Source organism: Aspergillus ibericus (genome assembly GCF_003184845.1).
Source record: "Aspergillus ibericus CBS 121593 unplaced genomic scaffold BO80scaffold_24, whole genome shotgun sequence".
Lineage (NCBI taxonomy): Eukaryota > Fungi > Ascomycota > Eurotiomycetes > Eurotiales > Aspergillaceae > Aspergillus > Aspergillus ibericus.
This window is the reverse complement of record NW_020292122.1, coordinates 333,673-351,164: the sequence shown is the minus strand read 5'-3', so window position 1 is coordinate 351,164 and position 17,492 is coordinate 333,673. Positions and strand designations below refer to the sequence as shown.

At 48.1% G+C, this 17,492-nt stretch overlaps 5 protein-coding genes across 5 annotated transcripts; 1 reads left to right on the top strand and 4 right to left on the bottom strand.

Annotated features, from left to right (window-relative positions):
* Positions 1–501: 501 nt before the first annotated feature.
* Positions 502–2,424, top strand: BO80DRAFT_408959 (ankyrin; the record flags this gene model as incomplete). Its single annotated transcript, XM_025717866.1, has 1 exon — positions 502–2,424. The coding sequence occupies one exon, from the start codon at positions 502–504 to the stop codon at positions 2,422–2,424; it is 1,923 nt and encodes a 640-aa protein (XP_025574501.1).
* A 121-nt stretch (positions 2,425–2,545) lies between these two features.
* Positions 2,546–3,328, bottom strand: BO80DRAFT_445873 (kinase-like protein; the record flags this gene model as incomplete). Its single annotated transcript, XM_025721519.1, has 1 exon — positions 2,546–3,328. One exon carries the CDS (start codon positions 3,326–3,328, stop codon positions 2,546–2,548), a length of 783 nt encoding a protein of 260 aa, XP_025574500.1.
* Positions 3,329–8,981: 5,653 nt separating this feature from the next.
* On the bottom strand, positions 8,982–11,570 carry BO80DRAFT_502789 (uncharacterized protein; the record flags this gene model as incomplete). The annotated part of the gene is made up of 1 exon (XM_025724343.1): positions 8,982–11,570. One exon carries the CDS (start codon positions 11,568–11,570, stop codon positions 8,982–8,984), a length of 2,589 nt encoding a protein of 862 aa, XP_025574499.1.
* Positions 11,571–11,629: 59 nt separating this feature from the next.
* BO80DRAFT_109206 (uncharacterized protein) lies at positions 11,630–12,487 on the bottom strand. The gene has a single exon (XM_025713395.1). The coding sequence runs from the start codon at positions 12,191–12,193 to the stop codon at positions 11,747–11,749; it is 447 nt and encodes a 148-aa protein (XP_025574498.1). The 5' UTR covers positions 12,194–12,487; the 3' UTR covers positions 11,630–11,746.
* A 254-nt stretch (positions 12,488–12,741) lies between these two features.
* On the bottom strand, positions 12,742–13,937 carry BO80DRAFT_502788 (uncharacterized protein). Its single transcript, XM_025724342.1, has one exon. The coding sequence runs from the start codon at positions 13,547–13,549 to the stop codon at positions 12,782–12,784; it is 768 nt and encodes a 255-aa protein (XP_025574497.1). The 5' UTR covers positions 13,550–13,937; the 3' UTR covers positions 12,742–12,781.
* Between the last annotated feature and the right edge of the window lie 3,555 nt (positions 13,938–17,492).

Sequence of the window (17,492 nt, the reverse complement as noted above, 5' to 3'; positions counted from 1 at the left end):
TCAACGATTCAAGAACCAACTCAACGTTCGCAACACCTACAGTCATCGACACGCAGTTGACGAAATTATTGCCTTAGAGCCAATGATTGGAGGTGCAATGTCCAGGAACATATATAAAGTCATATTTCGGAGACGATGGTGTCTCAATCTACCGGTCTCTAATGATGCCAATGACCGCTTGGCCGGGGTCGCCATTGAGATGAAGGCCGGGCAGTATTACGGACAGCGAACAGCGGGTGAATTCCAAAGTCGCAAGCCAATATTTGCTACAGTCACTAGGGCATGATGAAGAGGTGCTTTGAAGAATCTGACGGATGTGGTTCGGAATGCCTCTGAAGTGTTGACTCCAGTGATGTTGATCATTGGTGCTGCGGTGCAGTGATGCCCAACAATGCTCCTGCATGGATCGGCCGAGGACTTATTACCCCACCACACTTCGACCTGTATGATTGAACCTGCCACTCACAAAAGCTGACCCAAACATCTCAGATCCAGCACAATATGCGTCTCATCAACGTGAGCGGAGTCGATACCGACGATGGTCTCAAAATCGAAGAATTCCAGAATGACAATATCCCGTCATACGCGATTCTATCCCATACGTGGGGTGAGGAGGAGGTTACCTTGCAGGAGATGGAAGAGACATACGCAATAAAAAAGGGATTACTTGGAAAGATGTCCAAGGTTCACTATGGGGAAGATAACGCGGCGAAAAAAAAAGGATACGCGAAAATTGCCATGACATGTACAACCGCCAAGAGACATGGCTGGAAGTACGCCTGGGTCGATACCTGCTGTATCGATAAAACCAGCAGTGCAGAGCTGTCCGAAGCAATCAACTCGATGTACCGATGGTATCAGAAAGCGCAAGTGTGTTATGTCTTTCTGGCGGATGTCGTGTCTTTGGATGATTTCGCAAGTAGCAGATGGTTCACCAGAGGATGGACACTTCAGGAGTTGATTGCTCCGACGGAGATACTTTTCTATAACAAGTACTGGAAGATACTAGGGACGAAACAGGGTCTATGGCAAAGAATCGAGGACAGGACTCAGATATCGCCTCTGGTCCTACTAGGCCCAGAGGGCTTGGAGGAGATCACTATTGCCCAGAGAATGTCGTGGGCGGCAAATCGGAGCACAACTAGATCTGAGGATCGAGCATACTCCTTGTTGGGGCTTTTTGACATAAACATGCCGTTACTTTACGGAGAGGGAGAAAAAGCTTTCATCAGACTCCAAGAAGAGCTGATGAAAGCATACGATGATCCTTCCATTCTCGTCTGGGCGTCTAAAACAGAAGATCATGGTGGGCTGCTTGCTACCTCCCCAGATGCATTTGAAGGCATGGCGGGTATTTCTATGCGCATATTCCCCAACAGCCTCAGAAAGACTTCCTGGACCCTGGACAACAAAGGAATTCATTTGAACATGCCTCTTCTACCAGTCGGACATTCAGGGCTCGTGCTTGGCATACTTGGTGGCGTTTACGTCAACCAGCTTGATGATCCAGCAGTGATTTCACACAGGAGTTTTGGTATTTACTTGCAGGAAATTTCATATGAAGGAATTATGTTCAGACGGGTATGGAGTGACAGACTCGAATTGACCGACGACTATGATTACCTCCATGCCAACCTTGTAGTGAAAGAGGTATGCGTTCCACAGCGGCGCCGAGCAGCCGCAGTCAGGATAGCACGGCAACAAAGGGCCCCGGAGGTATTTGACCCTCTAATGAGTGATTTCGAAAGTTTATTCAGGGGACCGTGGAAGCCCACGCCATACGCCAGACGCAGATTACCGGTCTCGTCATCAGGATGGGGAGTCATGGAACGATTCTTGTGTGCCGCGAAGATTGGGGATGAAGAGTCTGTCAGAGAGCTTGCCATCGTTGACCCAAGAGTTGTACAGTGCTCAGATGATCACCAGAGGACAGGGCTGTCATACGCAGCAGAAGGCGGCCATGTGAAAGTTGCCTGGATGATACTGGTGAGACTCATGTGGCTTGGAAAAAAGCCGAGCGATGAGTGTTTTCAAGGAAGAACACCGCTTTCGTATGCAGCTGGACGCGGTCATATCGAAGTACTCTGGCTGTTATGTAATTGGCCTGGAATCTATCTAGATTCAGCCGACAAGAAAGGATGGACCGCGTGGGCCTATGCTGTTAGGGAGGGGCAGGTGGAGGTGATCCGGTTTCTTCTCTCACAGGCCCAGGTTAACAAATTCATGGTAGACGCCAGTGGACGGACACTATTGTCACATGCGGCAGAGTGTGGGAGAAGGGATATAGTCGAATTGCTGCTGAAAAAGACCAGTCATTCCTACACCCATCTGAATGATCGCAACGGACTTTCAGCAATCGATTGGGCCCAGAGAAACGGGAGTGAGTCGGTGTTACAGTACTTTGCACCCTACTCCCTACGTTAATAATATGGTGAAGGTGCCCTTCTCATTTCTAACCAGTTGTAAGTGCCTGCCACTTACATAGCTTCATTCCATCAAGCGTATTCTGCCTTTGGCTATAGAAATCCCTTTTCAAACGACTCCCTCACGACCCAAAAAGAAACCTTTCCTCCAGCCCCCCCATCAACCAAATCCTCAACACCTGCCACGCATCCAAATCATTCACCTGCACCACCATCTCCACCCGCGGATCATGCCACTGATGCGTCCTCTTCGTCTCCGTGCCCTTTAACGACTCCCCAATCCTCCGACAACTATCAAAATCAATAATCACCGGCCCCCCATCCTCATCGAACATGATATTCGCCGGATTGATATCGTTATGCACAAACCCAAGGGAATGAAGATGTCTAATCCCGTCCAGTATCCCATCTAAACAACTCCGAATGGCCTCACCAACATGCTCGCGTCCACTCAGACGAAATTCCTCTTTGTTTAAATGCCCTGGATTGGCCTTTTCGAGTAAAGTGCATGTATACCGTTTGAAACACAGCCCGGACACTCGACCGTTTGTCTCCTGGCACCCGTAGTAGGTTGCTAGATTTGGGTGTGGGTTGTTCCGCAGAATCTCACACACAGTCACTTCCCGGAGAATCTGTTGTTCCAAATCAGACCCATCCACATACGACAGAAGACTCGGTGTCTTGATGTAGATTGTTGACCAGGTGGGTTGGATGAGTGGGCCTCTGTCGTTAGTTTGGATTTGCTGCACTTCCTCGAGTTGGTCCAGAGTGGAGGGAGGATGGTATCGATTTTTCCACTTGCCGTAGTAGAGCACACCATCTCGCTGCACGAAGTATTTGACGTAGGAGAATTGCAGCTCGTCGTTGATTCTTTCGAAGGCTTCGTTGGATTTTAGGATCTTCATATCTGCAGTTTGTCTGAAAGGGATGGAGTATATGCGTCTGAGTGAATAAGTTGGATTGGTAATGTCTAGCGCCAGGTGGAATACTGAGAGTAGTGGAAGGTATCGTTCATCGAGGGTGGGGTGTATAGGAATTAAGAGAAACGTGGAAGGGGTCCGCCGCTGATTCAAATAAGATAGTGAGGAAAGTCCCGAGAGATGATCGATCTGCTTGCCTGCTGGAGAAGAGGTGAGAGTTGACGGTGGATTGGTACCCCGTCTAGAGGCAAAAGTTGGAACGAAACAGCCTCTCACGAATATTTCAAAGGCTGGGAGTATCGTACTACAGCCTCAGGCCAGACTATTCGAAATAGCATCCGTGTGTAACTGGTCTCTATTATCGAGGAGCTTAGGGAGGGGGTCACTCACAGACTCGAGCTATATTTCACTGTATGATCAGTCATCGAGCAGGTCATACTTCAGCCGGTGATACCTAGCAAGTCAGCAGAGAAGAATATTTCTACATGAATGAAGGTTTCGGATGAGTGGGTATGGTAATGCTTACCTTTTCTAAAACACTGATATCACTAAAGATGATGTTTGAGGTGAACTGCGTTAAAGTTGGTAAAGAGGGTATGTATTTCATTGGCTCATCCTATTAGGGTTCTTTACGTTGTTACATGCTGGGCTATTTGGATAGTTGGATTTAACTGCTGAAGCTTGATTGAAATGATGGGAAAGCCACAGAGATGAAGTGTACCGGTAGGTTATAGCGCTTTTGAGAATGGAATCTCATGGGCAATCTCCTCATACTTGACTGGAAGTCGGCTCTGTAGATATAGCATTATTTGATATGCTTAGCATACATATATACTAAAATTAAAGGATAGAGCGACTGAAGCTATGGTAGTAGACAGCCTCGAACCAAACATGGTATCCCATAATTTGTTGCCCCGGCACGATTAAGGCCCCATGGAAGCACCCCCAATGTTCATTTCAGACCCGGAACAGCCTTGCGAGGAACATTCTTCCCAGCCGTCTACCAAATCCAGACAGGCGATGAACTGTCAAACCCAACAGGCCTATCTCTATCCACTTCCATAACCACCCGTGAAACAGGACCCCTACGTCGGCCATGTTCACTGTACGGAGTATGTGCAGTCTCCATGGCGCATGTCGAAGGTCCCGACACCGACCCATACTAGTCCCAAAGAACCACACAGAATACCGTGTCTGTCGTCTCATAGCCAGCGCCTCCCTTCGAACACACTTTCCGATCTGCCAAGTCCCACACCTTGGCCTTTTTCTCTGCAATTCACCCCCTTCACTACTAAACCACCCATGAAAGCCACTGAACCCGCACCTTTTGGAGGGTGTTGTGTCATCCCTAACGATGCCTCGGATCCCTGCTCCCAATTTATCCGGACCATGTCACAAACCATTGAGTAGAGCAAAAGAGCGGAGTACATGATGAAACAGTCATCAGCCCCATCCTCTCAAAGGACCGCTTAGAACCTATATTGATGCACTAGGACCGTCCACCAATTTGCAGTCGAGGAGGACGGCATGTGAGGGCGGCGAGTATGTTATCCTACTCAACGTTCTCTTGGATCGCTTGTGCAGATCTCTTGGACCATTTGATTGTCCAGTAAGAGAAGGCATGAAGACAAGGAGGGGATGGAGAGGGAGCTGAGACGGTTTCTGTTTCTTGTAAGGACCGGTTGCTATAGATAGCCGGCGGGAGTGGACATCCTCATGAAAAAGGTTGGTCCGGATCATATCTCCAACCCGGCATTGGATCGCTCGAGACAGATTTTTCCGTGCGAGCAATAGAATGGGAAGCAAGAGGAGGAGAGGGAGTGACGAGGCGGCTAGTTTAGTCCTATATCTTTTTGGAACAATTTATATATCGGTTTCTGACAGGAAAGGTAGACCAGTAATTAGGCGAGTGACGCAGATGTAGAGCAGTGAGTGGAGGCAGTCGAGTCAGCGACATTTTCCTTCGTAGGGCAATTTGGGGTATCGGTTCGCGACGAGGATGAATGCTAAGATTGAAAAGCTCCATGATATCGTGTGCGCATCGCATGAATCAATCTCCGATGCAGCGTGTTCATGTTGCAGGGATAATTGAGGAGGCGCAAGACCACAGCAAGTGGAGTTGTAGTTAGCAGAAGCTCAGACACATTTCTCTCGCGGGGGCATTGGCATAAAAATGCTGGACACAGAGAGTGGGCCATCGCAGGCAAATGAGACAATATAGGAGAAGCGAGTGGAGCGGTGGTTGGTTCAGCCATAATTTTGAAGCCATTTGGTGGCCGATATCCGACGAGGGTAGGACGTCCCCTATGCCCTTTTAGTATCCCTCCAACGGGACTTCGACCCAACATGCACCCAAAGATGAAGGTGAGAATCACTGAACCGGCCGAGGGGCTCAGAAGAAAAAGCAGAACCCAACCATTTGTCACCGAAACGGTCATATACCGGGAAAATGTGAGGGCCAGTTTTCCCTTTCAGGTCATCTCGGCTCTGCCTTCGTCAAGATGGGTCAGATCCAACATGGATTTGAACGTAGAGATGGATCAAGTTCCCAGCTAGCAATACACACCTATCTTGGCTCGCGTGTCTGGGTTCCTGATGTCCGAACCAGCCTACCTGCCCATGTCCGCGGCAAGGAGCCTTGAAATGCAGATACATAGAGACAGAGCTTCACTTGGATATTGACGGATTGATTCAACAGAGGGTGCATAATCAGTGATAGTATTGCGAGAGGGGAACGGCGTAAGATGTGACGCATTGATACAGCAGACACCGTTGTTCCGTAGATAAGAGGATCCCAGCTGTTGGAGAGCTTGGGTAGTCTCGAGATGATGAGATGGATCTAGATCAGGGTGGTAGAGCCAAATCCCCGGGACCAGAGGCAATGATAGCTTGCAGCTAGGTCGAGGCTAGGAAAGCTGAAAGCAGGAGATAATGTAGATATCGACCTGATTATTCCCACGCGTTCTATTGTTATTCCAAGGAAGCTTCGGCTCCACATGGAAGGAAGCGCTTGTAGATATACCAAAGTCTCCAGGATGATCCTTGCGATAATTTGCAGCAAGTTGTCTATCAGGGAAATGAATGTCAAGTATTTGAAAGCCAACACTGAAAGCTTCCTGTTGGACAAACCCCATCGTTCAATCTCTGCTTCTCAGGATTTTCATGAAGTAGCCGGAGATTGGCATAGTGCTGTCAAGTATATCTTCAGTTTCCGAAGAATAGGGAGGTGGTATCGAGGATCATGATCTGAGCTGTGGAACTGCTCCACCACACATGCCTGTGCATGTTGAAGTCACCCATCGTGTGTTTAAAACACTTGGGAATTGAGATCCACCGTGAGAGGACCCTAGGATCTGTCGCCAACGTGTCGAGCTAACACAGAAGATCGCGTTCTGAAGTGCTGTAATGGAACGGCCAAGGACCTGTTTATTAGAGTGTTCGGGATGCGCCATGCACCATCAGTTTATGTCCAATTATTCGATTATAGATGATAGTAGAGCACCCCGGAGAGTTGATCGAGCAGCTTCTCAAGCTCCTTCGCCAGCGAGCACTGACTGCACCCACTAACGTACCTTGTTAAGAGTCAAGCCGAAAGTCAGATAGAGGACTCCACAAAGTCATGTCTGAGTACCTAGATGAATACCATCTCTGGAATATGCCAAGTGATAAAAGTCCTACATGATTCCTCAAATTATCCCGAGGAGAACTTTGATCCCATGTGATCAAGAAGCCGATGATGCGATGTGAGATCGGAAAGATAGATACGCAGTCAGTTCAGTGAAAACAGTTTGACTGGAATATATATGGAGTCCTGCGCAGGTAGTCGAACAGTCTCATCCCTCAAGCGGAGCAAGACGTAGCCCGGACTTCTCCTAGCGAGTTAATCGTTTGATGAGGCGATGGAGCTGGTGGCTGTAGCACGACTGTGTCATGTGCTATATAGTTGGAGGATGGTCATCCCAAAATCAAAATCTAGTGTCTGCTGGGTATTATCAGCCGCTGAAGGGGATTGTTCCTGGAAGTTCGCGTTGGTAGACGGTTGGTATAAATAAGAAATGGGAGTCCTTCGTTATGCCGCCAATGTCATGAATGTCGACAGGAGAGAGAAAAAGGGCTAGAAGGGGCTTCGAGCCATGCTTCTTGTCCGTGTATGAGGATGATAGAGAATGATCTTGTTGTATACCCTGGTGGAACGATCTGCGAGGAAGAGTCGGTGTTCTTGGAATTGCTGCCTTCGAGACCAGCAGTGGCCGACGTGCATCACCAGAAAGGGAACAGAACTGGAAGGAGGAGCCGCCAGTGCAGATGTGGAGAGACCAGGAGGCTATATATAGGGAGAGGATAGGTCGTGAGCAAAGTCAAGTATAAGAAAGATGGATCCTGATTGACTGCCTGGAGAGGGAAGAGAAAAAGAAAAAAGAATGGGGAGGAGGGGCTTCTTATATGTGTTTGTTATTGTTTCGTGCAATGATCAGGGGAGATTGCCTCTGATAGGCAGCAAGATTCCAAGGCAATCACCTGCAATCTCCACTCGATATTAGGAAACTTAACGGAGAATTGAAGCCAGGATCATATCGGTTACTTAGCATGAGAGTAGGTATAATATACTAATACACCAAGGGTCACCATACAGTAGCAGACTAGCAACGATGACAAACCAAGAAATGAAACCAGTACACCTAGAAATAATACCTTTATCACATCTGAGTGGGAAGTACGAGCTAGGCTATCAATAGGCCATGATTATTTACGTCTAATGCATATATCTCAGTACAGATAATCAAAACAAAACCCTACAAAGAACAATGATTCCATAAGCAAACAGTGACATGAGGCCGTGAAGTCAACGCACGTACCTCGGAGTCTGCCATCACCTTTCACAAACAGAAGGTTTTTATATTCACATTTACCCAAAGCCATCACATGGCTGATCCTTAGGCAGCGACGACGCAGAAACATCATAAAACATCTAATTCCTACCATCGTACTTGTCCACCACTCACATTCTCAATTACAAAGTAAGCTAGCCCTCTGGAGCTTGGATGATTAGCGTAAATGGAATTGAAATTGTAATTGCAAGGGTGTTGGTGTAGGCGAGTAGTAGTCTAAAGAAAGTGATGGTATGAAACTAGAGTAGTTTATTCGAAGAATGAAAGTGTCGTTAGTGGATAAAGAGGCTCGGGATCATGAAGAAGAAAGTCACACACGATCCTTGCTAACAATAAGAGAGGACAGATACAGCTACTAAAACCAATTTAATACCTCCACAAAGACTTGTTATGTGACATGATGTCACATATGAGAGATTCATTAAGATATGCTCCTTTGACCACAACGGTCACACCTCTGAGGTGCTTCGGGATACCAAGCGTGTGTTATATTGAAGAGAAGGGGGACGTCATAGGCCTACGAATAACTTTAGTTCAGGCTGAACATTGCACATCATACTCTATTAAGAGAAAACATGTAAGAAACAAGTACCAAAAACTTCCATCAGCGTGGCAGGTTATCTCATCACAAAGGCCATCAAGGCAATTTAGTGGATTTATCAAAACACTCTGCACGCCAATCACAAAAAAAAAAAAAAAAAAAGAAACGGTAAGTTATCACTCGATGCAAACGCAGTATCGGGAGTCGTTCAAGAAAGAACATTATGCTCTTCAGGAGATAGCTCAAGTAGGTGGAAATCATCAAGCGAACCCTCGACTTCGTTGTGTATAGAATCAAGTGCCGCGTCGAGCTTCTCTCGCTGGCCAGGACGCCCGATGTTTAGTTTGAAAGAACCCTCGGGTAATTCCAACCATAAATGGTCGTCCTGGATGTAACAAATCACACCCTCCTTAAAGGACCACTCGAAAAGTATTCTGAGCCAAAACACCCAATATTCTGTATCCAACTTCTCTAGAATGGGATAGAACTTGGGGCACCTTCGAATCGAATACGCACAGTCCACCTCTAATTCTGTCGTCATACGTATACCAGAGGACGAAAGTGAGCGCTGACGACTTGCTGGAAGGTTCAGTAAATCAGAGAGGTCATTGCTGGAGACAGGATATTTGCGGAAAGCATGTGAAATCAGGCTCTTGAGAATATCATCAGGGACAACTGGATACTTGTTCAATGTCTCAAGAAGATCATAACTCAAGAGCCCTTCCATGTGGGGCTTAATGGCTGGCAGGAATTGTGAGGGTGGGATGTGCTGCGCTGAAATTACCTTCAATACCTCTCTCATATACATGCTGGGATATTTAAGTGCAAGGCACAATCTATCCAGGATCTCACACGGCAAGTTGGGATTCATGGTCAGAGCATCCACTGCGAGGTGTCCATACTCACCAGATAGTAACAGGGAGACGCAGTGATTGAGAATTTCCTCTGGTGGGTCTTCCTGCCTTTGAAACATGGACTGTGTTATGGCAGCAGACATGCCATCTCGATTTCTTGCTCTATTAAACATTGCGAGGAGATCTTCATCTGAAGGTGCCGAATGCTTTTGTATGACAGGCCAGAGAAAGGTGGGATATGCACGATCACAGGCCAAAATCTTGATTCGGTCAAGTATCTCCTTTGGAAGGACATCCTGCCTTTCAAGAGGATGGGCCGAGTACCAATAGCGGTCAATGTCGCCTTCTAGCCGAGACATGAGAGCCTGGATGCAGGATGGGGGTAACTTGGTATCCCTAGCCAGAAGTAGCGTCGATGTTACTGCCACATAGGAATTCTCATCGCCGAGAAGGGCAGCAACTGACTCCAAAGCGCCCTTGCCGAGTTGCGGTTGTACTTTTAGTGTTGGTGGCCAACAGTACTGAAGCGCGAAACTTGAATAGTGAAGTTCAGACACAATGCTATCAATAGTATCAAGCAGTGAGTCCGATTGATTTTTGATAATCTCCCTATAGCCATCCAATCTGTCAACTCTGTATTGGGATAGCACAGCGAAAAGGATATCCCGTTTCAACTTAGGAGCCTCTCTCAGGCCAGCTGATACCATGTTTCGAATCAGTGTGGTTTCACTCTGTATTGCTTTGGTTATGATCTCAGGCGAGTGGTGTAGATTTTTTCCGAGTATGAAAGCGGCCTCTGCTTTTATTTCATCACAGTCGTTTCCGTCGAGTGTAGATCTTGCCTGCTCAAATATAGTCGAGGAAACCTGAGGGCGCCTGGCCAGTACCTTTAATGCAATCTGCCTATGCTTGTCTTTTCCCCTTTCTAGCATTGTCTGCAGAATCCACTCTGGAAATTCCAATGAGGTACCCAGTGATGGCCCCTTGCTGTATGCACGCCTAGCCTTTAGTAGTGATCTAGGCTCTATACGGTTGGCTTGAGCCTCAAACAGCAGAAGCCGCATCAATTGATGAGCGGTACGAACCAAAAAGCTTTGCAGGTCGGTTTCGAGACTGAGCGACGTTATCTCAGCAAGACAGTGCATAAGCAGTCGGGCATGCGCTAGACCTAATAGGTCACGTGGTTCGTCAAGCGTTTTGATGAAGCGAGCAAGCCCTTTTTGGTCCTGGAGCTCTAAAAGCCCCGTAATGAACCGCCACATAACGTCGAATCGTCCATTGTACTTTTCACGAGCGATAAATCTGTCCATTTCTTCATATTTCGTGCTGCCTCCCAGGGTGATACAGATGAGGTCCTTTCCTTCGGACAAACAGCTTACGAAGTACCGTGCTGCGAACAACTCCTGGAAGGTCAAGTGAATGAAGTAATATTCCGTTTCCCGCGGTCTCGCGGAATCAAGGGCGCGTAGGAATGATAAACTCTCCAAAATCCTGTCATCTACGTTGGTAGACGGCAGCCGCTCGTATATTTGATCCCGATGACATGGGCTGAATTCAGCCATATCATTGTACAGACCGGTAAAGGCTAGGAGTCCCAGGAACTCACATTCTTCTTTGACGTGGGTCTCTAGCTTTCTCCAAATACGTATATTCTCGAGCTTGGCAGCGGATATACCATGACGGATGCGCGGGATGTCCTTCAACCATAATTTGTGCTCGATGGCTGTGTAGAGCGTTGTCATGCTCCTGACTGTTTGGCTCAGCTCCCCCTCGCCGCCCCAGATAAAAGAGAACGCATCTAACTGAATGGGGATTTGCATCGGTCCCTGAATGAGCCAGTGTCGTTGGATGAATTGCTCCATTCGTTCTACCTCGCTCGGATCAGCCGCAACCATGGAAAGATAAGCCTTGACCTGGGCTGGGCGGAAACCGACTATTCCCATCTCGAGGTCAAACTTATGTAGCCCTGGCAGATTAATGCCGTATGGGCGAGATGTAACGAGGACATTGGATTGGTTTAGAAGTCGTTCGATCTGAGTGGGAAGACCAACGCCACGCTCGGTCCGATCCCTCGTGAGCTCATCAAGACCATCCAATAGTAACAAAGTCCTGTTTGATCTCACCTGCTCCCAGATGATATCGTCCAAGGCGCGGGAAAAAACGTCTTGTCTGGTTGCTCAGACAGGAATTCCTTGTAAATGAAGATTTCCGGGTCGGGCTGTGTCCGGAGATGCCGAAGGGGTATCCACAAGATTCGATCAAATTGCTTTGTCCAGATCTTCCCATTGATGAAACAATGAATAATCTTTTTGCAAAGCGTCGTTTTCCCGACCCCAGCACGACCCCGAATCAAAATACGTCGCGGGACGATCGTCTGTTTCTCCAGCTGCCGTTCATCAAATAGTCCCGGTAAGTCTATTGCTTCTGCGCCGACATTCTCAATCTTCAATCTCCTAGCTATCGAGAATTCTGAAACCGATTGCCTCCTGAGATGAGACCTCGAACCTCCCACATTTACTGTTATTGAAGACTCAACGATTGTAAGGTTCACGTAGCATTTATCCATCGGTAACAGGTCCCGAGACAGGCGGACAATATCTAATCGGCCCGGTTCCCTGTAGTACTTGTCGATGACAATATCGGCGTAGAACAGTTTGGCTTTCTGGCAACTCCCCCATGCATCATCTCATAGATGTCTGGGTGTCTCGTTGATCAATAGGTTCCGGCTGAATATATCGAGTTGAACGCCCAACATTTCTTTGGTTCGATGCAGGTTGAATCTGAGAAGTCTGGATTCCTTTTGCTCGATTTTCCACTCCCACTTTCCCATTGTCGCCGCAAGAATGTTGATCCACTTCGACGTTTGTTTGTGGCGTTGTGATGTTGAGAGGGTCGACTGGATCAGGCTTTCGATACCACGCCTGGCATGCTCGTCTCCGCACCAGGCCTGTTCGAGCTGGGCATAAAGCCCACAAAAAAATGGCTCCTCCTCGACACAAAGACCTCGGCATAGCAGGGACGTTAGCATGTTGAATGCACGGGCTTTGATCAGCATGCCCGTGTAACGCAGAACTGCATACTACCCTTGGCTCTTAGAGATCGAGTTCATCCCTTCCAACAATGCCTCTTTGCCCTCTTTTGAGAGACTTTACAGTTAATTTGCCATGTTGCCAATCTTCTTGAGGAAGTTAAGTACGGGTCTGTGATCAGCCGTAGCTTCCAGAAATACACCTAGATCGATGAGGGACGTAGTACTGGCCACCTTTGTGGTCGCATTGATGATAGTCCAGCTATAGCGACAAAATGCACCCGACGGACTTTCATTATCAGGCACTTTGAGCAGAGCCTGATGTGCATATCTTGCTGCCTGTGACGTTCGAGGCTCATCGCTCTTTCCCAGGGCATGAAGGTTATCCAACAGTGGCTTGTGTAGCTCTTCCCGGTCAATCCCCGAAAACTTCATGTCCACCATTGCGTCCAAAACATTGCCAATCGTGCAGAGAAGATTGTAACGATCTTGAGGCTGGCCGCTATTGGTTGTGATTGTCAGCTGCTTGCTCAGACTCCGGAGTAGTGACGCAAACTGCGCGATCTCTTTGGGAATTTTGAACTTCATATGACCGAGGCAAGAAGCGAATGACATCAGTAGCGTTGCATTGACCACATTCCCATCTGCCGTCCCAGTAATGATCGCTCGAGAGAAGGCGTAGACGAGATCGTGGCAGTCCTGCTTGGAGGCAACATCGGAAATCACGGATGCTTCGATGATGAATGAATCTTTCTGATGATCTTTGAATAATTCAACCATGCGCGATACCAAGGCCTCCAACGCCTCCCTTTCTTTCGTACTTGGCGTTTTTTTCAAGCGATCAACAAGATCATCTGTCGTCGTAGGTCTTGACGGATGGTAAGGCTCCGGCATATTGAACTGATAGTCTTAGTGGATGTGAGTCTGTTGATTGCTCTGCGGATGGAGTGAAATGCTTCAGAAGTCAGGAGGAAGATCTCAGGTGGGAAAAATGATTCCCATCTAGCCTTGCCAGCTGAGCTGAAGGCGGGCATCTAGTAGCACCCATTGATAGAATCAATCGGCCCATTTGCAAAGATATTTGATTTATGTGCAACATAGGAGATGGCAACACCAGACGAGATTGGAATAATTGGTGCTCAGACTCGCCGATTACGCTGGCGAATAGGCCATGGCACTTTTTGGTGACATCTCCGATACCTCGCCCGTGATTTCACATAGGACGCTGATGTAGAAGATAGGAAGGGAAATAGCATGTTGGATGTTTGGAGTAATATCGCTGTGGAATATAGATGGATGGTAATAGATGATGCTGATGATTGAGGATGGTGGTTCATGCCAGCGTGAGAACTCACGGGCGCAATTCCCTGTCGCGGCCTGACGCAAGGAGGCAACCACCACCCCGCACTCCCCGACGAAATGGGGATTTTACCCCCTCACTTTCTATGGTGTTGAACATATCATCCTGCATCTCCTCCAATTTATGAGGATGTGTGGGAACTTCTGTTGGTTCTTGCCGGTCCTATTGGACATCGCCGCCTCATGTAATGTGTGCCTTCAACAAAACATGGAGCAGATGAAACATTATTCTAGATGAGGGTTTGTTCAGAATCCCTTTGAGCAAGACTATAGAGAGTGTGGTAATTCTGTATAAAAGCAAGTCTCGAAGTGTTCTCAACGAGTAATCGCCACGCAAGGTAAAGATGCGACAGTATAAGCTGTAGGTCCATCCTGTAGCAATAAAGTCGACGGGTGTAAAGCTCCCAGGTTGCATTCGATAATCGATGACAACAAGCAATTTGACGGCTAAAGGCCGTAAGTCAATTTTTGAGAATGACAATTCTCTGTCCCTCCTTCGGGCTGGGCGTAGAGTACCTTCGACGCATTATCGAATTGCCTGAGGTTGATTAATTGGCCGGCAGACTCCAGTAGTGGAAATACACTTACTCCCTGGTGGCTTTCGTACGGAGAGAGACTTGAAAGAGAGATTGATGATTGAGGAGGATACGTTTGCATCACTCGCACGCTCGGATTCCATTTAATGTGATACCCAAATGGTAGATTTCTGAAAGACTCATCGCTCCGCCTGGCACGTCGGATCAGGATGTTTCTCATACTCGTCCCCTCCGCAAATTTTGGTGCGACGCGTCGCAGCTTACACCACAGTGGCCGCAATATTCGTCGTCCATAGACTCATGCGCCCACGTACATGCAGTGTTAGAGACCAGTGGGATAGCGATGTATCGCACTTCGCGAAGTACCTTTCGCATTGTCCCACAACTGAGGATTCCGTACGCGATAGTGTTGTAGCACCGATCAACGACCACAGGAAGATGTAAAAGCAGGCTTTTTTGGGCCATGGAGAAAGTGGTTTCTTTGAATGGTCGAATCGGAATCTGGACAATGTCTCCACAACAGCGAAAAAATCCAGGGTGACTTGCCAGGATTGGTGCCATTATTGGCTGCTCTGATGAGGTTTCGGCAGTGATCTCCAAGTCGCCACCGGTGATATAGAACTCATCATAGCCAGAGTGGCTAGCAAGACCCCAGCAGAGCAGGGATGTGTCATTTGTAACGTTCATAACCTCCTCCTGAAACCTTAGGAAGGCTTTATCGCCTTCCCCATATAGTAGAGGCATGGAGATGTCAAACAAACCGAGGAGGCAGTACGCCATGTCCTCTCGTCTAGTGGTCTTTCTCTTAGCTACCCACGGCATTCGTTATGCCACGCTTGCACTTTGGATCCGCTCGTAGCTAGGTGGTACTTTCGTAAAAGCACCGAAACCGTAGAACAGATCTTTGCTAGGGATTCCCGTGATATGCTCGATAAGAGTATACCGGTCGATCTTAGTCCCGATATCCACCCAATATCGATTGAAAAAAGCAAGCTTCTCCGGGGCGAGTAATTCTTACAGGGTCCATCCTCTGGTAAACCACCGGGCATTTTGGACTTCATTGTCCAAAGCACCTTCAACATCGACAAGATACGCGAAGCATATCGTGGAGTCTGCATAGAAGGAAAACATAGAGTTAATAGCCTCTTGAAGTTCAGCACTGCTCAATTTGTCGATGCAGCAGGTGTCGATTCAGATGTAGCGACATCTATAATAATAGAGGGTCCTCTCGCAGGCCTGCTTGATCTTGGCCCATCCGGTAGCTTTAGGGGAAAGCTCTGGTGGTGGGTTATCAATGGTCGGTCCATACCCTCAAATCGCTAATTGAGATTTCCACCTCCTCAGTGCCCCGGGTATGGGATAGAATGGCGTATGGTGGTGCTTGTCGCGCGTCCACAAAGCTTACTAGTTGCATTGTTTCGATGTGAAGAAGTCCCATGATTGTTCGGGCTAACAGATGTGTTGTCGGCGCTAACCAACCCATTCATTCAATCGTCTGCTTCCCCATTCCACGTGACTTATACCTCTTCCCCACAAACTAATCACGGCCTCTCTTGCCTCTCTTGTCCAGAATTGTAGAGGAATCCGGGGGTCATAATAGCTGAGAGGTCGCATAAGGTGTAGCAAAAGTAGTCGTTCCCAGAAACCTTCAAAAGCAGGACAATATCTCTTATCTCCATATCCAGTCCCCCACCTTCCTGTTTGGTCGCTGAATCGGATAGACATACTCTGGTTTTCCTCTGCCGCCGACCCTCTACTTGCTATCACCATGCATGATGCTGGAGGTTTACACAAGATCAAAATATACTGAGTCTTGGCTTCCCAAAGAATTACATTCATACCTATCTATGAGGAGCCGAGATAATCGGCATTATCGAAGGAAGCCGCTTTCAAAACATGAAAGAAACGTTGCGAGTGGTATCGAGACATCTCTCACAGGACCACAACGCCGAGGACCATAGCAAGCGCCCCGAGGACACAAGACTGGGAGCGAATGACAGAAGCAGCACCCGTAAAGACAGGTCCGATGGCGCTGGATGCAGTGGTTGATGCCTGGCTAGTCGCGCTGTGTGTCGGGGTCATGGATGGAGTGATACTGCTGATTGCAGGACTTGTCAAGAATGCGTAGCCAGCTGAGGAGTTGTCGCTACTGGGGGAACCGTAAGTAGCACCGATGGCAGGCGAAGATCCTTCATATCCTGCAGAATCCTTGCCTCCTTTAGATGGTGCGTTGGAGTTGACACTGGGAAGGCCTTCCGTACTGGAGGTGGTTAGGGCAGCTGTTAATACTGGATCAGGTGAACCAGAGTGATTGGATTGGTCATTGGAGCCTGTCGTAGAGGCACCGGAGACACCTGTGTGGGAGTTGGGAAGTGTTTCACTGGTGGTCGATTTAGCATGATTGGAGCCAGAAGCAGTACCAGCAGAGCTAGAGCTAGGGACAGAAGTGGATAAGGTTGAGCTAGCAAGGTTGGGGATTGAGGTGACTGGTTCTAATCCGGACACAGAGGCGGAACTACCGATGGAGGTAGATCCAGATCCAAAGTCAGAGTCAGAGTCAAAGTCAGAGCCAGAGGAGCCAGAGGAGCCAGAGGTAACGGGGCCGAAGTTGGTGCCAGAGCCATAGTCAGAGGCAGACCCAGAATCACTGGAGAAAGCGGAAACGCTAGGAACAGTAGGTCCAGAAACAACAACCCTGGACGCAGAATATCCAGAAACACCAGATTCGATCCCAGAACCACTAACCAAGCCAGAAGATTCAGCGAAGCTGGAAGCGCCGGTGGAGCCGGAACTGTCGATTTCAGAAGAGGCCGAACCTAGCGATCCGGGCTTTTCAGGAGTAACAGTACTCGGGGATGCGGCCACACCCGCACCAAGGAAATTGGCCGCCGTGCTGGAAATTGTTGGAGCTCCCTGACTGCCTGCAGCTTCATTTCCGGTGC

Bases quoted from the DNA above. Each gene is read 5' to 3' on its own strand.
- BO80DRAFT_109206 (XM_025713395.1), bottom strand. From the start codon at position 12,193: ATGGATAAATGCTACGTGAACCTTACAATCGTTGAGTCTTCAATAACA.
- BO80DRAFT_502788 (XM_025724342.1), bottom strand. From the start codon at position 13,549: ATGCCGGAGCCTTACCATCCGTCAAGACCTACGACGACAGATGATCTT.